The sequence below is a fragment of the Phyllostomus discolor genome, chromosome 7 (assembly GCF_004126475.2).
Source record: "Phyllostomus discolor isolate MPI-MPIP mPhyDis1 chromosome 7, mPhyDis1.pri.v3, whole genome shotgun sequence".
Classification (NCBI taxonomy): Eukaryota; Metazoa; Chordata; class Mammalia; order Chiroptera; family Phyllostomidae; genus Phyllostomus; species Phyllostomus discolor.
This window is the reverse complement of record NC_040909.2, coordinates 36,177,049-36,199,045: the sequence shown is the minus strand read 5'-3', so window position 1 is coordinate 36,199,045 and position 21,997 is coordinate 36,177,049. Positions and strand designations below refer to the sequence as shown.

The 21,997-nt window shown below is 45.0% G+C and overlaps 1 protein-coding gene across 2 annotated transcripts in view; it reads right to left on the bottom strand.

Annotated features, from left to right (window-relative positions):
• CLSTN2 (calsyntenin 2) overlaps window positions 1-21,997 on the bottom strand; it is a 576,448-nt gene that overhangs the window by 106,570 nt on the left and 447,881 nt on the right. For both annotated transcript variants that reach the window (XR_004904237.1, XM_036030728.1), the window contains exon 5: window positions 16,318-16,467. Coding sequence is in view for 1 of the 2 variants with exons in the window: in XM_036030728.1 (XP_035886621.1) it covers window positions 16,318-16,467 (150 nt within the window). In the remaining variant the exon portion in view is untranslated. The remainder of the gene's footprint in view (window positions 1-16,317; window positions 16,468-21,997) is intronic.

The following is a 21,997-nucleotide window of genomic DNA, read 5'->3' as shown; positions in this document are numbered from 1 at the left end:
GGAGGGAAGGAGGTAGGAGCCAATGAGGATTCAGAGAGGCTGGGCATCCCATCCTGGCTCCAAGACTAGCTTCATCCTCAGAAGGGCCCCATGGTTGGTCTAACACTCTGCTGTCACTGCCTTAAAATTCTTAATAATTTTACAACAAGATCTCCATTTTCATTTTGCACTGGGATCCACAAATAGCTGGTCCTGCCTCTCCAACTGAGTGGCCCTGGGCATGTTCCATAACCTTTCTGAGCCTCAGTTTCTTCATCTGTAGAATGGGGATATTAATTAACTACCCCAAATGGAGGAACTCAGGCTTTGGAGTCAGACCCAGCTGTAAATCCAGCTCTGCCACTTGTTACCATGTACTATGGGTCAGTTATTTCCTTCTTCATCTGAGTTTACTCATGCAAAGGTAATATTATCACCTACCTCAGAGATGGAGATAGGGTTTATGTCAGATAATAAATGCAAATCACTTAACCCAGTGCCTAACACATCTATTTTTGAGCAGTAAATTATGTGGTTTGCTCTTCTCCAATTAAAAACAATTACACAAGGGCACAATTTAAAAAGAAACAAAATACAAACTCTCTGAACTCAATTTACAAATGTAAGGAATCTTCTCTTTCTTTATTACTGACCCCTTTCCATTTGCTGTATTTTATTTTCACAAGAGCCTTTAACTGCCTTTTAATTCCTACTAAAAAGAGATATCTTAATTAATTACAAAAGAGAAGGAAGGAGGGGCAGCTATTCTCACACCTAGAGGTTAAGCCTCAAGGCTGTCGCTCTGCCTGGGTGCTGGGTCCCTGTCCTTCTATGCAGGGAGGTCAAGATCCCATCCTGGACCACAACCGAGGCTGGGTCTGAATCAAGATGGCCACAAATGCTCATCATTTCCTTAAAGAGGCAGTTTGGAAAATTTATATGAGTGCACTGAAACCGACTGTATAAAGTATCTGTATTTATTTAATATATAGCAAACCATGCCTCTGTCTTGTACCACGAGATGGGCTCAGTCACCCTGAGTTCCTCCTGTGGATGTTCCTCCCTGAGCTGGAGGAAAAGTCCTCTTCAGGGATCATGGAAGGGAACAAGGTGCTCAGCTTCTGGGACCATCTCTCCCGACCTGACCATAAAGTTCTGGGGCTCCAAGTGGTGAGGCAGCTGGGGAGCTCCCTTCAGGCCCCTTCCTTGAGCTTCGTTTCTTCCTCCTTCACTGTGCTCTGTTACTCACCACACTGATGATTTATGGTTCATCGTATTAATGAAATTGAGTGCTGACTTTGAGACAGCCTAGGTCACTTATTGCCTCCCGCCTTCTCATAGCATCATCTCACTTGCTCATGGTACCATGTTGGTGCCTGACAATTCATTTATTTCTGCACTTGTTTGTCTACAATTCTCAATTCACCTCTCTTCCTTCCGCCATCAGAAGTTCCACAAGAACAGGGACTGTGCCCATTTTATTTGGTTTTAAATTTCCAGTGCCTGGTACAACTCCTGGAACATAGTGGGTTCTCACTAAATGTGTGGGAAATGAATGACAAGGGTGATTCATGAAATCACTGTGTCTAGATTCTAGTGCCTGTGTCTAGATTCTGAGGCTCAGGGAATTCCCCTGGCACTTGTCTTCTGGTTGGATTGCTTCTTGCTGCATTTCTTGTGAATTTTCCTGCTCAGTTCAACCCCTCTGAGTTGGAGACATTGCTGCTGTTCTGCTGCAGCCTGGGTTTGGAGTTCACTGCACGCTGCTTTACTAGGGCCCTTGGATCTGCACTGAGATCCAAGCACTGCTCTGCCCCCATGGCTGGACACTGCACCCCAATCCTGGCCATCCACATGTTGTGAGGGGATTATGTCTCTTCTTCAGGATTCTCTGATACTACTAAAGGTGCTTTAGCTCCCCAATAAGCCTCTCGTGTTGGGTATCATTTCTTTAAATCTTGTGACCTCCCCTTCACCCCAGCCTCAAGCTCTCTCAGCCACTGCTGCCATCGGAGTAAAGCCTGTGGTGTTCAGAAACCAGGACCCCTGGCCCAAAGCTTGGCTGCTGCTTTCTCCCAACCCTCTCCTCCTCTTTCATCCCTTTAGCCCATGTGCTTCTCGGTTCCCAAACAGAAACATATCTGGCAAAATTGATGCTGAGAGTTACGGGAACCAGGCAATTTGAGAGCAGCCCTTCTGAAAGATAATTCTCCCAAGGGGGATATCATTAGCTCAACCAACCAGGGTAGTTTCTCCTGGATTTATAGAAACTCTTCTCTCTTATGTCCAATAAACATGAGCATTTTCTGGGCAATTTTCTTATCTTGGGACGAATGTATGATTAGGGAAAGATGAAGTAGCTATTCTTCAAGAATCTTTACTTTTATGGCTTTAAGAAGCATTTACAATGCAAGACTACAAGTTTTTCATGCACACATTTTCAGTCTTTTTGTAAAGATGGCTTATGTATACTTTTCATACTCTAATAATGTAAATCTGCTGAACCTACAGATCAATTGCACACAATTGCAAAATGTACTTTTTTTTAAATAGAAGGACCATGACTCTATGTGATATTAGAATGCTACAGGACATTTTATTGCATTAACTGACAGCCTGTACTTGGAACCACATTGTCACCTCTTTAGAAAATATGGTACAAATCTGCAGAATCCATCGACTACACTGGAAGCCAGAGAGTCCATGTGTTATACTCAATTGAAAATGATTATTTTAAGTATAATAATCACAATAAAAATTCCCCATAATCCAGTTAATACAGTATTATCAATATTATGGTATACTTTTCTCCCTCATACATTGTCATTTTAACTTTCTTCTTTTTTCCTCTTAACTTTGTGCCATATGTGTTATCCCACATTATAACACCATTCCACCCCTCAGAAGCTGTGTAACATTCTATCATAGAAGGTCAGATGTCCTTAACTGTGTCCTTTAGGGCAGTGTAGTTGTCAGGCGTTATGGGGTTCCATTTTTGTTTTTGTGCCTTGATGAGTGTCTCTGGGCAAAAATGTTTGTCTGCATTTTGGATGACTTTCTCAGAAGGATATTACCTGACTCAAAGTATATGGGCATTTTGAGGCTCAACATACATTTTGCAAACTACCTTTCTAATCATTTGTGATGCCTTATGCTGCCCTCAGTAGTGTGAGGGACTAATAAATGAATTCAGTAAATAAGCAAGATACAAAATTAATATTCAGGAATCAGTTGTATTTTTATACATCAATATGACCTATTAGAAATAGACACTGAGAAAACAACCCTATTTACAATTGTATCAAAAAGAATAAAATACCTAAGAATAAATATAACCAAGGAGGTAAAAGACCTGTACTTAGAAAACTATGATACTGAAGAAAGAAACTGAAGACTACACAAATAAATGGAAGGCTATGCTGTGTTCATGAAGAGGAAAAATTAGTATCATTAAAATGTCTGTACTACCCAAGGCAGCCTACAGATTCAGTGCAATTCCTATGAAAATAGCAAAGGCATTTTAAATAGAACTAGAACAAATAATATTAAAATTTATATAAAACCACAACAAAAATTCAGAATTAGTAATACAATCTTGAGAAAGAAGAACAAAGTCAAAAGACATCACTCTACCTGAGAACAAACTATACTACAAAGCTATAGTAATCTAAACAGCATGGTGCTCCTACAAAAACTAACACATAGACTAATGAACAGAATATGGAGCCCAAAATAAATCTATGCCTATATGGCAAATTAATCAATGCCAGAAGAGGCAAGAATATACTGTTAAGTAAAGACAGTTTCTTCAGTAAATGGTGTTTGGAAAACTGAACAGATATGTGCAAGAAAATGAAACCAAACCACTTTCATGCACCGTATGCAAAAATGAACTCAAATGAATTGAAGACTTAAATATAAGACATAAAACCAAAAAACTCCTAGGAAGTATTTGACATAGCTCTTAGCAATATTGTTTTTGAATATATCTCCACAGGCAAGGAAAATTAAAGAAAAAATAAACAAATGGGACTACATCAAACTAAAAAGATTTTGCACAGTAAAGGAAACCATAAACAAAATGCAAAGACAGCCTATTGGTTGGGAGAAGTTATTTGCCAATGATATATCCAATAAAGGAGTTAATAACCAAAATATGTAAGGAACTAAGGCAACTTAACACCAACACACAAACAAACAAACAAACAATCTGATTAAAAAAATAGCATGAATAGAGATTTCCGATGAGGACATACAGATGGCCAACAGACATATAAAAAGATGCTCAATGTCACTAATAATCAGGGAAATGCAAATTAAAACCACAATGAAATGTCCCCTCACATCTGTCAGAATGGCTATGACCAGTAAATCCACAAACAAGTGTTGGCAAGGATGTGGAGAAAAAGGAGCCCTTGTGCATAGTTGGCAGAATTGCAAATAGTGTAGCGACTATGGAAACCAGTATAGAGGTTCCTCAAAAAGTCAAAAATAGAACTCATATGACCCAGCAATTCCACTACTGGGTATTCATCAAAAAAAAACCCCACCCCAACACATTAATTTCAAAAGATATATGTACCCCTATGTTCACTGCAGCATTATTTACAATAGCCAAGATATGAAAGCAACCTAAGTATCCTCAATAGACAAATGGATGAAGATGTGGTACATTATACAATGGAATATTACTCAGCCATAAAAATGAATGAAATCTTACCATTTGCAACAATGTGGATGAACCTAGAGGGTATTAGACTAAATGAAATAAGTCAGACAGAGAAACACAAATACCATGTGACAAATACCAAAGACAAATATTAAATATCATATGCAGAATCTAAAAAAAAATGAAGAAACAAAACAAAAAATTTGTTGACACAGAGAACAAACTGATTGCCAGATGAAAGGGGATTTGGGGGGATGAGCACAAAAGGTGAAGAGATTTAGAAGTATGTCAGTTATAAAAAGTCACAAGGATGTGCTTCCAAGCACAGTATGGAAATATAGTCAATAATATTGTAATAGCTATATATGGTGTCTATGGGCACTAGGTTTATAGGGGTGATCACTTTGTAAGGTATAAAAATGTCTAATCACTACATTGTATACCTGCAACAAATAGCATATGTTAACTGTAACTGGAAAATAAATTAATGTTAAAAAAAACGAAGAAATGATTCCTCTCAGAGTGTACCAGCTTCCAGAGGCTCCAGACGGTTTCCCTGCATGGCCTACAGTGTGACTGGGCAGCAGCAGGCTCCATAGGCCTCCCTGATCTTTCCCTTCTGCTTGAGACCACCACTTGCCCATGCCTGCTACACCCAGGATGAAGCCTCGCTCTGTCTAGCCTGAGCAATGGACACTGGTCTCCTGGCCAAGGACACCAAATGTGGGTGCTCTGAAGGCACCCAGGCCTCACAGGCTCAAGCTGGCTGGGCCCCATGGAGAGAGGCAAGGGGAAGGACCCTCCCGCTAAGGCCCACTTTGTCATCTTTGGGCCAGGTGAACTCTGACTGTTATGCTGATAGCTTTATACAAAGTTCTGTCTACTTCACCCACTGTTTGCATTGGAAATCTCACTACACCTGTCATGAAAACAAAGAAGACAAATATAGGTCAATTTACCTCTGATCAATTTTCTCCAAACCCTCCTCTGCAGCCCAAACTCTTGTTTCTGTTGGTCATGAAGCAAGAGATGCTGAGAAGAGGGACATACATGCTCCTGGAAGATGCAGCATTTAAGCACCAAGTAGTCCTGGGCATATATCTCCATGCCCTATCCCATGGTGGTCTCCCTCTCTGCCCCCTCGGAGCACCTGGTAAATTGTACTGACTCCTCATATCTCAGCTTCAGGGCCACCCACTTCGGGAAGCCTTTCTAAAGGGTCAGGGGCCTCTGCTCACTGCTCTCGCAGCTCACGGGTGCCTGCTTGGTCACTGCCCTAACTTCCCTGAACTAGAATGACTTGTTCACCTGCTTGCCCTCATCCATCACTCCAGCTTCAAGGCCTCAGGGCCTCACCTCCCACCTGGTACAGATTAAACCTAGAGGTCAATTCCTTGAATTGAATGGAAGCTTTGTGAGCCTCTTTGTTGTGCCATGACCACAGCTGCCACTCTGCGTGGTTAGAGTGGGATCCGTGCCCAAGCCCCCACACTGGCACTTTGAGGCTCATGATATACTCAGCCATGGAAATCCAGGGCTCCCTGGCAGACCAGAGCTGACTCGTAACTCCCCAGCCTGTCCTACCATCCACCAAAACCATCTGAAGGGAAAAGCATCTTGGAGATACAGGTGGGGAGAAGTTTTCTGCCCTCTTTCGAGTTGAGGACAAGTACAGCAAGGAGAGATGGGGTAGCTGGCTGTGGGTCACATTCGTCGCAACCCAAGACACTGCAACCCAAGTGTCTGTGGGTGTGAAGATGACACTGGTTTCTAAGTTGGCAACCCCCAGTAATGCAGAGAGCAGGAAGAAAATCACCATTTAATAGACTCTTTGCTGGGCCTCTTACATGTGTTATCGATTTGCACGGTCCCCTTCTGAGGAAGGGAGAAACAGGAGGGCCATTTCACCAATGAGACAACTGAAGCTGAGATGTCAAATAATCTCCTCATGGTCACACAGTCAGCAAATGGCACTGAACAGTCGGCCTGACTCCTAAACCCACTGTAGTATCTTCTATTTCTTCTCCTTCAGTTCCCTCACTGGTAGCATCGAGCTGCTCCATGCATAAAGGAACCTGGATTTGAATTCCAATCTTTCTGGCTTTAGAGACAGTCCTCTGAAGCCCGATCCCTTACTGATTCTCTGCAGGGAAAAATTCTAGCTGGCTGCAAATATTTAAAAGAACTGCCCATGGAAGAGGGAGCAGGCTGACCACGTGTCACTCAGGGGCAGACCCACATCCACAGAGAGATAAGGCAGAGAGTGGGGTTCTGAGTCAGGAGACCTGATTTCAGCTGTGGTCCCACCTTAACCCCTTTGTGGTTCCCAAAAAGTCATCCAAGAAGCCTGAGAAATGGCTCTTCCATCCTGAATGAAGGTGGGTCCCAGTTGTAGGCTTGTGCAGCAGGAGTGACACCCCTGCCCCATCCCTCTCTCAAAGCTGCCTTGCTAGGCAATGACACATTTTCTTCAAACATGAAGGAAGGATTCTAACTGCAGAATTTTCCTCAAAATAGCTTCCCTCCAATGGTCTGAAAAGGTGGCTAGTGTTCTCCTTTGCTTTGAGACACACTGCAGGTGAAAGAGCAGGAGCTCTGTATCTGCAGGCAGGCAAGACTGGGGTTGGTGCTGGTCTTGCATATTACTAGCAATGGGGCAAGAGTCGTAGCCTCAGTGTTCTCATCTAAAAAATGGGAAAATAACAGGTTTTAGTTGCGGTGAAGGTACATGACAGTGCACATGCAACACTCCCAGAGCTCAGCAAACAGCAAATGCTGCCAGTCTGATTGGCTGCTGTTTGGGATGAGCAGTCCACCCACACCACCTGCTCAGGGCTGAGATGATCGATCCAGAAACTCTGAGGCCCATTTTCCAGTGCTCACACCAAGCCACACTGGGGCAGGTTGGGGGGAGACAAAAGCAGGCTTGATTGTGGGTGATTTTATCCAGCAGGTCTTTAAAATGAAGATGCTACCAAGTAGGTAAATCAGCATCCTGTTCAGGGCTACCTGTTGCACCTTAGTGCTCAGTGATGTCAGTGGTGTCAAATAGGTCACTCTTCATGGAGGAATGTCCCATGAGGCCTCTGCCAGGAATGCAGATGCTCACCTGGACAATCTAGGCAAACCCAGGAGCCCTTGGCTGGATCACACTGCTGGGGTTAGTGGAATTCAGGCCTCAGAGATGGCTTTCCAATAATTTGCAGAAAAAAAACTCCATTGTGGTTTTAAACATTGAAATCAAGGGAACTAAAAAGAGCTGCTGTTCCCTGAATCCCCTGTGTAGTTCTGTGCATGGTGCTCCTCTAGCAGCCTTTCCTCTCACCCTCACAAGAAGCCCTCATTGTCTCATTTGCAATTGGGGAGGCTGAACCAGTCAGGAGAGACTTTACCAAGACTGCAGACCGGGTTAGCGTTGAGCTGGGACTGAGGCTTGGATTTCCAGGCTTAGACTATGCTCTTTCCACCCACTCCACTGTCTCCTTTTAGTCCCAGCCTGAAGCTCTAAACCAAGGATATGATGTTCATTCCACACGGCCTTACCTAATCCTGTGAATTTTGGGGCATGTGTGTGTGCACGTGTGGTGATTTAAATTTTGCAAAGCATTTCCATACCTAGAACATCAGGTGCTTTTACTCCTACAGAATAATACAGCCTAGGATTGTGATTCTTCCTTTACAGTAGAGGTAACCCAGGCTCAGCAAGGGAAGTGGCTTCAGCAGAGTCTGTGGCGGATCATGACGGAGCTAAGAGCTGACTCGAGACCTTACTCCCCACCCAGCTCCATCTTCACTGCTTCATACTAACTTCCACACCCCATGCCCCATTGCCTTCTCTAGTGTTGGGCTCAGGGCTATGCTTGGGATAAGGGAGGCGGAATGAGCCAGAGCCAGAATGGAGAGGAAATGAAGGGGGACACAGAGACAGAAGAGAAAATCAGTGAAGAGCAGAGTCTAGAAGAAAGGAGGCTGAAGGTGGAAGGCACAGGGATGAAGGAGCTAAACCCCTGGGATGAACCTCAAACAAAGCCAGGTTCCATCCTATTGAACAGGGTGGTTGGTGGGTAATTTTCATTCTTCATTCTCCTATAGAAAAAAAGGTAGTCTTCCTGCTCTGGTGTGAGGAGCTGCACTTGGGTCCAGCATCTCTGGGTTTGAAGCTTAACACCCAAGTCTCAGGCTCATGTTTTCTTTCTCTGGCCCAAGAGATCACCAGAGGTAACTCCAGCTTCAGGCAAATAGTATCTGAGAGACAGGCGTGGGTTTATTTTTGAATGACTTGCAATTTCAAGGGGATAGTGCACTAGACGAGGCTCAATCAAGGAAATGTGAGGCGGGTGGTACAGGGAGAGGAAAGAAAATAAACGTTAGGGCACCTCTTAGGTGCTACTTGTTTCATTCCACTCTTGCTAGCCTTTCAAGGTAAGTTTCATCACCATTTTACAGATAAGGTGAGTGAGAGGTTAAATATGTTACCTAAAGGCACACAGGTTGTGTCTCTTCTGAACAGTTTTCTGAGATGCTCTGTTGAAGCTGGTTATTGCTCCTTTGGAAATTGCTAACTTCTTGTTCGATTCTCTTTTTGCCTCCTGACACCTTGGTACCCTCTGGGATAAACTGACATGAATTTGAATTCCACCTCTGCCATTTACCAGTTGTGAGATTTTGGGCAAGGCACTCAATCACTCTTAGTCTAAGTTTTCAGCATCTGCAAAATGGGATAGAATTGCTTTGGACTTCACTCCTTTGCCTCTGTCTACATATGTCCATTCGATGTCCCATTCTTTCTAGGCTGTGCTCGGTACTCCAATAAATCACTTCTCACTAAGGTGTCAATGTACAATAATAGCTTCATGCAGTTGTCAGCAATTTTTTCTGTAAAGGGCTAGATAGTAAATATTCAGGTCTCTGTCAAAGCTATTGGGCTCTACTGTTGTTGTACAGAAGCAGTATGAGCTAATAATATGTAAATGAGTGAGCATGGTGTGGGCCAATAAAACTTTATTTATGGGCACTAAAATTTGAATTTCATATAATTTTCATGGGCTGCAAAATGGTTCTTCTTTTGATTTTTTTAAAACCACTTAAACTGTAAAACCCATACTTTTAGCTCACCGTTGCACAAAAACAGGTGGCCAACTAGATTTAACTTGTCATCCTGTGCTGGCCCTTGGTTTAAAAGCGACTCCTGCAGGAGCCATTGGCTTTTAGGTGGAGATTGTCCTTTAGGACAAGAAGTTGGTGCCCCAGTGATGGGATCTTCCACACCCTGGCAGGATGATGGAGGAGGGAACTGGGGCAGAGAGCCATCATTTCCTCTGCCTTTCTGTATAAGTCCTCATGCCTTAGCCTGCAGTTAAGGGTAACATAATCAGGAAATCCTCTGATGGACACAGTTCTACCTTCTGAGCCCTGCTTGACTGCTGCTCTAAGCAAATCTGGGCACCTTCCTGGGCTTATCACCCTATGATTCTAAATCAATGCCTTTCACATAGTAAAACCCATGCCAGCTCTTCAGTGTACTCGATCAATAATTGATCTGACTTTTGGAAAGGGCAGGGTGAAGCTGGCTGACCCCAAGGGCCTAGACATTTTCCTCCTTGGCAGGGAGGTGGACAGCTGTGTAGGAGACTGGGAAGTATACTTGACAAGGGTTAGCAGGGGTCTTTTCTGCCCCAGACATGCCTGGCTGCTGACCTGTCCCCTTGTCTGTGCAGTCTCATGGAATTAGCCTGGAAATCTAACCTCCTTTGCTGACCAGTACTTTGAATTGGTTTCAGAATAAATACATGGCTTTGGATACTTTTCTGGAAGTGTTCCTCTTAAAAGTGCACTCAGGGATAATGCTTTTCAGCTGGTCTCTGTGCCCTAATTTCTACATCCTGGCATCTCTATGGTTGGCCAAGGAGTCCCTCTTCCCTAGGAGGCCCCTCACCATGCTGAGATGTGAAAGCCTCTGGCGACCCCACCGCCCTTGGAGTAACACAGAAGGCCCTCCCTCCATGATCTGGTCCCCACTGGCCTGTCCAGGCTTCTCTCCATGCCCTGACCATGTTATGCTCTTCCCACCTTCCTTACTTCTGCTCCCTAATGTGGAACATCTGTCTTCTCTGTGCTGAAATGGTTACATTTCAAATTTGGCCCAGTTGCATCTCCTTGTGGGCCCTTCAAGGCGAAGTAGCTCTCCTTTGTGTCCCCATAGCTCCCTCCACCAGAGCTATTCCTCAGTAGGTTGGCGTCCCTCTGTAGCTCCAGTGTTCAGCACACAGTGGGCCTTCAGTAAAGGGTGAATAAATTCACTCTGAAAATATTTCCATTTATAATGTCTGTGTTAGCTTCAGTTATCTCACAATGCAAATAACTAAGGGGAAATTAATCTCAACCAGCAGATTTCACACTGCTATCTTTTCATCATGAAAGTGTTAGATGCCCTCTAGGTGTTTAGTAAATATTTTCTGTGTGACCTTCTTACCCAAAGTGAAGGCCGTGGACCAGCCACATCCAGACCTACCCCAGACTTGTTAACTCAGGTTCTGCATTATACCCAGCCTCCTAGGTCCTCATGTGCACATTTAGGTCTGAGAAGCATACCTTCTAAATGATACTGCCCCTCCTTCTGGAATGGAAGAAACACTGAGACCATTTGACACACCTGGAGAATTATTCAAACCCAAAGGAACAGAGAAGAAATGGTTCAATTCATGACTGAATCTCCTTCTCTTTCTGTTTGAAATGAGATACCTTACTGTGAAGGTAAAGAGAACAGGAGCTGGGAGGATCTCTGGGAGCTGGTGGTATTGGGTGACCTGGCGCTGGCCAGGTGTAATGGATTGCCATGGGACTGTGCTCAGAAATGGGGCAGGAAGACAGAAGCGGGGTTCTGCAGGGGTTTGAGTCTGGAGGGCTGACTCTTGACATGGGAACCTTGAATCCAGTATGACTGGATGTCCAATCAGCAGCATGTCTGGGAAAGAAACGCAGAAGGGCTACCGAGGAAGTCTGCCGCGGCTCCATAAAGGAGGACTGTTTTTGCATAAAGGGGTAGTGAAATACTAAATTTTGGGTGTAAACTGGCAGAGACAGGTAATAAATATAAAATCTTACCTGCGACAATAAAAGGGGAAATATACTAAGTAAGAATTGTGAAGACAAAGCTTTCGGCTTAAAACATAGAAGGAGATGGGCCAAGGGACTGGAATGAACAATAAAGAAAGGCATAAAGGGAGGATGTGTCTCACAACCCAACATACAACATATAAAATAACATAACATAGCATAACATAACCAAATAAACAGAACAATTGAAACTAGCAACTGAATTACAGATGATCCTCGGGGACCCAGTCTGTAGCCCCCATAAGGAGCGGTCAGCAGGGTCATCTCCAGCTGGTCCCAGTGCTGTTATTGCTTCAGTCACTCAGGTAGCCTCCAAGGGCAAGACATCCTCTGTGATGTGCTGCTCACAGAGGGGGCAGAGCTTCCTGAAGGATGGTCCTCAGAGCACATGCGGGCCCAGGCTTGGGTATTTATTACCACTTGGCAAAAGGAAAACAGACTTCAAGAAGACTGCAGATCCAGATGCCCAGCATAGAGGCAGGCACAAGCCTGTCTTTAGCATGTGACTGTTTGCAGGTGCACCTGTTTCTTGGTTCCTACTATAATCTTTCATTTCTGTGAATATGAGAGGCTACAGGGGTACCATGAGTTCTCAAAGCTCAGGACAGAACAAAGAGATTAAGCTCCCCCTTCCACTCACACAGGTCTAGTTGATGCTTGGAGGACTCTGGGAAACTGAGAGTGAGGGTGATATTCCCTTGGGCAAAACAACACTGAGCCCTGCAGAGGGAGATAACCCTTATCACCTATTCAGAATTATTATCTCAGAGTACAGCAGAGAAGACAAAACTCACAGAAAAGCAAGGCAGCACATGTGTGGCACCCTGGGACCATTTTCTGGGTGCAAATATTTCCTTCCTCCCAATAAGCCCTGTTCAGTTATTGGTGGGTGATGCTGGTAAGCAAGCTTTTAGTTTATGTTCATGTGATGGATGGAAAGTTCAGTGAGTGCCAGGGGCTATGAAAAGGGTGATTCTGCCCTCAGAGAACCCATATTGTTTCTGGGAAGTCAAGGCCAACCCACAAAAGAAGACAGAATGGAAAACCATTGCCTGAGCAGAGATGCTCTGACCAAGGTCTAAACAGCAGGCAGCAGCAGAGCCAGGGTCTGGGATGCCCATTTGTGCACAATGTGGGGAAGGCCAGCAGCATGCTGGGAGTGGCTGAGTCCTACACTATGGAAGAGGTCGCCATGATGGAAAATGGGGCCACTGCCCTGGGCATTCTGGAGTCTGGGAGCCGTCCCTTATCAAGCCCTGCGAAGGAATCCTTGCTCCTCCAAGGCAGCTGGCTGAGAGGAGCTGACTGCAGCAAGGTCTGATAGCAGGGCTGACTGGGAGTGCTCGGGGGAACAGGAGGCTCCCAAACATGATGGACTGCTTGCACTGGGCTGCAATCCCCTCCTGCCTGCAGGGAAATGACTTGGAACAGGTACAAGAATTTGAACTGCCAAACTGCATTTGCTTGGTGACTCTGGTTGCTTGTGAGAAGTCTGCTCAGGGAGACACCTCTGTTCCAGACAATTATGCCTGGCACGTGCCCACAGACTATCCCTCATGGCTGGGTCTGAGGAGCTTGGGGATTACTGCAGCTCCTCACCATGGCTTTCGTAATCTTGGCCACCCACCGTATTCTACTTGCTTCTCCCCAGTCCCAACCCAAGCCAGACTGGCTTCCTTGTATTTTTCACTGGTACCCTGAATGGCCTTCCCTCTCTGGGCTCCTCTTCCATTCTACACTGTGCAGGATTCACCCACACCTGCTTCAAGAGCCAATCACTTCCCCTAGGACCTAAGAACTTCTCACACTAGGGGGCAGCCTGCCCCACCTGCAGTTAACAAAGGAGACCAGCAAAACGTGGCTCATTCCAGTTTGCCCTACAAACCTGGGAGAGGGGGCTGAATAAGAAACACACATCTGGGACCAGTGGTGGCTTGCTCGTCCCTAAGGAAAGGTGTGCTTTAAGCTAAAAGGCTGCAGTTCTGGCCAAGGGTAGAATAGGGAACAGGCCCCAAGATGCACTGGTCAGAGATGAGGATTACCCAAGTGTAGAAATAGAGGGAACTGGTATGCTGGAAGGAGAGGTTTTTTCCAGATCTGGAGGCTGGAACAGGAATGACAGGAAGGCTCCTTGACCACTGCCACACATATATGAGAACCTGGAGAACCTATGTTCTGAGAGCCTGCTTGGTCAATAGCTGGGCAGAGGGACCTGATGGCTGCCTACAGGGGTAAGCTGGAGGGAGGAGGGGTGGGATGCAGAGTCCAATGTCAGCTTCCACCACCAAAGGCTGGCTTACTTGGGCAGGGAAGCCACCATAAAGTAGTTGATTCTGATGGTACATATCACTTTGCCTGACATGGTGGATGGATACATGGAGTTGCTGCTTCCTTCTTTTCTCTGTTCTGTGGAAAATTTACATATCTATCTTGTTTTTACCAAGGTCTCACTCACCATTCAGTTGTCCATTCAACACTTGCCAAACACCTGCATTGTGCCCGGCCCTGTGCTGGGTGCTGGAGACACAACAGCGAATGGGCACAGTCTTGGCCTTCAGGAGATGACTGCCTAGAGCCACAGACAGCATCTGGCACCAGAGGGGCAGCACCCTCACAGTCTTCACACACAAAACTGAACATGATTACAATGTTTTTCTTCGCATACATTTAACGCTGAAACAAGTGCCAACTCTGTTAGAAAATTACATTTAAATATAGTTACAAAAATGTAATCCCAAATCATAGGTGTCTCATTTATCAAAGACAACAACTATTGGGACTATTCTCCAGATAAGGCTTTGTTTTACTTTCCTCACTTAAAATCCCACTGTGAGTTTATTTCATGCTTAAAAAGCTTTTATATTTTTTTCCCAGGCTTTCTCTTCAAAAGCTGGACCTTCACTGGGGCCGGCCCTTATAAATTAAAATAAAACAAGGTGAGTTCTTCTTTACTCAGCTAGCCCATCCATCCATCCATTCATTCATTCATCAGTGACTATTTCTTGAGCACCTCCCACTGTGGCCAGACATGTGCTAAACCTGAGGAATTCGGTGGTGAACAAGAGAGACAGAACCTTGCCTTCGGGGTCCCTAGGACCCAGTGAATCATCCCCAACCGCAGCCCAGGCTTCCTGAGGTTGGGAATATAGTTTCCCTCTAGCTTGTCCCTCTTTCTCTGTTTCCTGCTTCATCCTAAACAGACTGACATACAGATGTGTCTACTGTGCTCATCTTCTCTACTCTGTTCAAGGGCAAATGACTCCCACTCTGCCCAGAGGTTGGTTTAGTTATGCCTCCCACCTTTCCAGTGGAAAGATTAAGGGGGTAGGTTGTGCAGGGGAGGAACACTTTGAGAGCTGGCCCCGAGAGGAGTGACCCCAGGTGTCCTTGCTTTGCACAGTGAGGTCTTGCTAATCTGGCCCTGATAAACTGGATTGGGAATAAATGTATGACTAAGAGGCAGCCATTCAGAGTCTGACCAGTGACCTATATGGTAGCCTAGCATCAGTCTGCCCCATAGAGACATGAGTGACTAATATAGCTAATCACACCTTCTTTGGGGAAATTAAAGAATGAAAGATACCCCCACCCCCTACAGAGAGACAGAGAATACAACGTGGTCTGAAGCTTAAAGATACACCAAGAGAAGGCAATAAACAGAAGACACAAAGTGGAGGACCCTTGAAGCACATGAGTTTATGCATAAGCAGTAGCTTAGCATAGCATGAACAGATGAACCAGAAACGGGAGCCGTCGAGCAACCAAAACACTGGCACAGAGGAAACTCGAGCATCCCTGCTCCGCCACCGGAACTATCAATGTCACCACTAGGGAAGCTGCTATTCCATAAACCATCCAGTCCTCTGTAAGATCCATCCATGCAGTTGTCCTTACCTCCTTGCTTTGCCTTAGCTCAGTGACAACCCTCCACCACCTGAGGGTAACCTGAACCTTTCTTCTGTCCCTGCATCCTAAAAAATCTAAACTAGCACAAAAATCCACCCCCCACCTAAGGCCATTGTTTTGCCATTTGAAGAGCCAACATTTTAGAAACCCCTTAACCCACAGGCTGGATTCTGGATCTCCAACCTCTGCCCAGACACCCTCTGCATAAGCCCAGCCCTCCCCGGGTGTTGAGTAATGATGAACCAATTAAAAGGCACCAGCTCGACTCGGCAAAATGAATTAGGTGGTGAACAAGAGAGACTTTATCTACGATACAGTGAATAGGCTTGCCGGCTATTTCTGCTGAGCACTCTGGATAATTACTATTGATCCCAAGATGTCATGAGGTTCAAGAAAGAGCACACTGGAGAAACTGGGCACATGACATTAGACAAGTTACCTCAGACATCCTCACCTGTAAAATGGGGATAATATATCCCCTAGGAGTTGTGAGAATAAACAAGCTATTACGTTTCTTGCAGCAGTGTGACTGCATTTTTAAAAATCCCTCTAATTACATGGCGTGATGATTTGAGGACGGGTCTAGTGGCTTCTATACACCAGGTCAAGCTGCCTTCATTCCACAGGACTGACAAAAGCAGGCCTACCTTGCCAGCCAGGCTTGCAAACTGGCTTCACGTCCACCTGCACCAGGGTGTCCTGAGCAGCAGGCTTCTGTCCGCAGTCGGAGGCGGTCACCAGGATCTCGTACTGGTGTTGCTTGTCATAGCTCAGCTTCTCAGTGTTCCTGATGTTGCCTGAGGACACAGAGATGTTCGAAATTGCTTGGGATCAAGTTAAGCACACTGCAGTTCTTCAAAATCCCTTCTCCACTCCTCCAACCTTCATCAAAATCAATGGCCCTCTTCCCACTCCCTTTATAAAAACAAGGGCAAACGGGGTCATGGCTTCCACAGGCTGCCTGTCTGTACCCCAGGGACAGATTCCCAGGATCGGTGTGCTGAAGCCACCTCAGCTGTGGGACAGGGCATGCCCAGCACACGTCTGGAAACCAACTGTGTTTGTAAGTAATGGGCTGCTGGGAGACTCTCTCCTACAGGGCCCCCTGTGGCTGCATCCCCTGCTGCAAGGTGCAGCACTCCTCCGCCACCAAGTCTCTGGGAAAAGGATGGAATTCAGAACTGTCCTGATACATATTTTTTAACATCTGGGCTCACTGCCAGGAATGTTCACTGCCTCTTTTCACATTATTTTGCTACCAAATAGGAAGTAAAATCGATAAGAAAATGTGTGACCTCCCTTCCAAAGTTACACAGAATAATAGATTCCTTGCCCTGGTGGCAGGCATTTTTCTTCTCCAAGAAAGACAGGACAGTTTTCATGGCCATTGTGTGTTTTTATCCTTGTGCATTTGAAATTATGATTCAGAAATAAATATTTGATAATTAACAAGGAAAACTTTCATTGACTATTTTTGCTAAAATACAATTTTAGCTCCAAGAAATTAATATAGGCCCAATGTGCATTTAATAATTTTTAGTTTTAAAGATTTTATTTATTGATTATTTTTTAGAGAGAGAAAAGGAGGGAGAAAGAGAAGGAGAGAAACATCAACATGTGGTTGTCTCTCATGCACCCCCACCAGGGACCCAGCCCACAACCCAGGCATGTGCCCTGAGTGGGAATCCTACTGGTGACCCTTTGGTTCACAGCCTGGTGTTCGCTCAGTCCACTGAAGAACACCAGCCAGGGCAATTTTTAGTTTTTGATTCCAAGAGATTAAATTTTTCATTTGTTGAGAGTAACTTCACTCTTGCGTTTTTTTTTTCTGATGGTAGAACTGACAGCCAATTAGAGCCCAAATGTTATCATCATCCTTTACCAGAAGTGAAATTAAGTAAATGAAAATTGAAAAAAAAAACACAAACCCAACAAGCAAATGAACAAATATGAAAAGGCTGACTCAGGCTTATTTTTAGATTTCATCCAAACTAAGGGAAAACTATCTAATGAGCTTTCTTCCATTCTAACTGATGTATATTGCTCGTGTGAATTGAGACAACAGAGACTAAGGCAAGAATGTTTGGGAAATTAGGAAAGTCATATAATGCTTTAGAGATTGGAAAAGTCGACCCACACATCACCCAGTGTGAAACAGCACTCAGTACTAGGCTGTGAGCAGATGCTGCAAATGTGAGTGTGAGGAGGAGGAGCCAGTGGAGGTGAGTGGTGGTAGGGAGGGTTGACGAAGTCACCTAAGACACTGGACCGAGAATGAGAATCATTTGTTCTGCTATCTGCTCTGCACTGTTTCTAAAAATGCAACTGCAGCCACAGATTTGAAGTAAAATTTACTTTAACAAAGCCAGTCAAAACTCGCTGAATAAAAATGGATTTGAAATATGTTTGGCCTAGTGACTGGTGTTCAGAATCCCTTTTATTTTCCCCCAAATATTTGTTTTCAGTCTAGCTTGGGGCCCGCACAGGTCTGGCACGGCTTGGTATCGGCTTGGTAATGCTCCCTGTGGGTTCTGTTAACAAACCAGCTCGTGGTTACAGTTACCACAGGGGAGGAATTCTGTCCGGTGGCGGCACCGTAATATAACCGCAAGAAGAAGGTTTCAGCCACATCAAATTGAATTTTCAACAAAAAGTTCTAACTTCCTCTTTCTCTAAAGTTAAATGGCTCTCAGAAGATATGTCTCTTCGAAGAGGCAGGCTTAGGGTTTACAAGCCGTGTGACGTTAAGCAGACCAAGCACTATTGATTGTGCCGGAAAAGTAAACACACAAGCCGGCAATCTTTGCCTCAATTTGTTGCAGCTCCTCGTCCGTAACTTGTCTTAATGAAACTGTCTGAGAAACGAATTCACTTTCTCTGCCACCACCAACTTCACGTATGTGGGGATGAGGCTCAGAGCACAGCATTTGCAGCGTTAGGTCAAAGTGAGAGAGAGCACAATGTTGTGACTCATCATTGTGTGGGGGGGGGAGTGATATTTGGATTAGACACCCCGTGGAAATTTTTTGATATAGCTCAGAAGAAGCCATACATTTTGCTTCTGTTACAATTCTATTTTTCCTCCCCACATTTAAATGACTTCTCCTACCAGTGCCATCTTAGGAGAACACAGTCCACAGTTAACCCAGGTAAACAGCTGTTCCTGGGCCTATTCCCCTGTCTGAGTGAACCTGAGCAGCTAGCTAACTCTCGAAGAATAATCAGCACCTACCGTACATGTTGGTAATTTTTTGAAGCTCAGATGGGGAGGGGCATGCAGTGAGACGAACACAGCGACCTGCACACACCTCCTGATGGAATTTAAATTGAAACAATCCTTTTGGAAAGCTATACAGGCCAGTCACTTTACAATTATTCATACCTTTTGGGCATGCAATTCCACATCTAAAAATTGATTCCAGAAAAACGATAGAAGTTTCAAATATTTATTGTGAAAAATTGCAAATACAGGTGAAAATACGTCCATATCAGCATTATTATTACACTGAAAAATGGTAAAGAAACTGCGTGTCTGGTAGTAAAAGAAGAGCTACATGTAAGAGTCTGTGCATGAGACAGAATGTTGTTCAGCGCTAAAAGTGGTAATTATGAAGCATTTTTAGGGATGGAAAATATATTTAATCGAAGGTTTAGTAAAAATGGGAGGATACAGAAAAGCAAGAAGCATGTGGCCATATTTTTGTTTAGCAAGTCTTTAGAAAATCTACTGGTAAAATGCAATAGTAGTTATCTTTCTAAAAATTTATTTTATTAGTAGTTATCTTTGGTGGGATTCCTTCTCCATGCTTTCCTGTGCTTCCCAAATTTCCCTGTGTTAGTTTTCCAGGTGCTAGTTTTCTAGTCAGGTAGAAAAGAAGTGCTTTCATTTCCTTTAAGAATAAGCTGACTCTAAGACACATTTCACTCAGAGGCACCAGAGTGCCACTTACTCACCTGGCAGCCTGCCGATAGACGGCTCGGCAGAGACCAAACGGCCCCTGGAGAAATAGAACAGTCTGTCCAGTGGCGAGTGGGTGCCACTGAGACCCCTGCTGCTCCCTCTGATCGCTCTCAAATGTGGGTGACAGTTTGGCTTGTGCCCAGACTCTGGTGAGTGCCCTGTTTGCAGTATGTCTACCCCCTTACACAGACAAGATATTTAATTCCCATTTTACTGATAAGGATCTGAGGCAAGGTTCACGTATGTTGTCAAAGATCTCTCCCTCTGTCACACACACAGTGGTGAATGTAGGATTAGGACACAACTTTGTGTTTTTGATCTTAAATGCCATGGCCATGCGTTCCTGTCAAATGTCACTAAGGATAATGTTATCACTGGTGGAAAGGCCTTGGGGCCAACACTCAGGGACCTGGGCTCCAGTTCCAACTCTGCCAACTGCAAGACAGGTGCTATCAGGCCAGCTCTTTATGCTCCAGGGTTCCGTTTTTCCATCTGTTTCATGGAAATGAGCATCTCGGCCCTACCCATCTCCAAGAGACCAGCCAGGTGCCAGAAGATGGGGGCCTGGCAGCCATCTGAAATCAACCTAGAATTTCCCGAGATGGGGTGATGTCACCAACTCAGAGTTACCTGCTCATAATTTCAGCCTGGAAATCCATGGGGAGAAAGGGAATAACCTTTCACACCCCAGTCACCCAGGTGAATATCTAATAATCACGGCTCCAGGAACTGAGTACTCCCTGCATGCAGCATACCCAGCAGGTGCTACCCCCCAGCACTGCCTCTCTCTGGGGCTTTGTACCCCCACAGTGAGGCCGGGGCTATCACTGCCAGGATTTCATGGTGGACACAGACTGAGAACCTCTGTTGGAAGAGGTTGAGTCTTCAGTGAAGACAGGTCCTTCTGACTCCGTGCTGTCTTCTACTCTCCTGCCACCCTGCTCCCGTTCTTTCCCCCACCAGCAAAAGGCCTACTAGTTTGGAAGGGCCAGAAGCCATCTACCTGAAGCCATGAGGCCCCGATGAGTGGGCCCCACACTCGGCAGTACTTTTTCTGATGTGCATGCAGAGAACTTCTTCAAGGAGCCTGTAAGGTTGCTGGAAGAATGATGGATAAGGGCCAGTTGGGAAGCTCATTAGAATAGGAGCCATTTCAGTGTCTGCCCCTAGGCCCTGCCTTCATTACTTGGAGAACTACTTTCCAAGTAATAGTGGTAAACCTCACTATCAGGGCCCACACTCCCTGGGAATGCCCACTCTCCTCTTAATCTTATACTATAAACCAATGTTGGAGGCAGAGGCCTGGAGAAGAACCATTACTCACTTTTAATGAGACAGCTAGGGAAATAAATTGGCATATGTTAGCGAAATGGCTCATCAAGGTGAGTAATTATCTTCATGACTGGGGCAGTTTACCCTCTAATGAAAGAATTTGCATCTCATCTCTGATTGGCCTGTGGCTCTCCAGACTAAGACAGGAGGTCAAGGGGAGCTTGGCCACTCATCACAGAGACCTCCTCTAGTCCTATTCATCATCAGGGATGTTTCCTTCCCCAAATTCCAAAGTTTTTGTGGACACAGACTGAACAGCTGAACACAGGGGAACAGAAAAATCCAAAAGAGTTGTTTTATATTTTATGCAATGGTATGCTGTATGTTGTTGTGTGATGGGTATCTGTGTGGTAGGGATGGGCCACCTGTCTACAGGAGAAGTTATCAAAGAGCTCTATGGCTTGAAATTGCCTATTTCTTAGCGCTGAACCAAACTTTACCTGAAGTTTAGTATTTCCTCCCTTACTTTCTTAGGCACTGATCTTGTGTCCTACACAATTAGTGACATCCAGGTGTGTAACTGTCATTTCCAGGTGTTTCAGCATTTTATAAGGAAACGGCCTAGTACTATTTTGTTTGTGTTAGGAATATTGATTTCGTCTCACAAGACCCATCAGAAACTACTGGGGGTCAGGGTGAAGGTTCCTCCTGGCTCCCATCCCCTCTGGAATCTGCTGCAGTTCTCAGGATGCAGAAGACAAAGTCATAGGGTAAGTTTCTCCCTGGTCTCAACATCAAGAGGCATCAGAAGCACTGAAGACTTGCAAGCAGGTGACTGCCGGTATTTCCCTCGAGGTGCTGGCTACAAAGAGGCTCAGAGCTCATTTACTGCTCAACCTTGGTTCATGGCATGCTTTGCACACCAGCCTCACCCTTGATGCCACCTGACCTTGTATCTTTTATTTTGATTTTTCCCCACTAAATGATAAGTTCCATGTGGGCAGACCCATGTCTGCTTTTGGCTCTACACTATCTCCATTCCCAGTTTCCAACACTGTGCTTGGCACTCAGTAAATGCAGGAGTGGGCGAAACT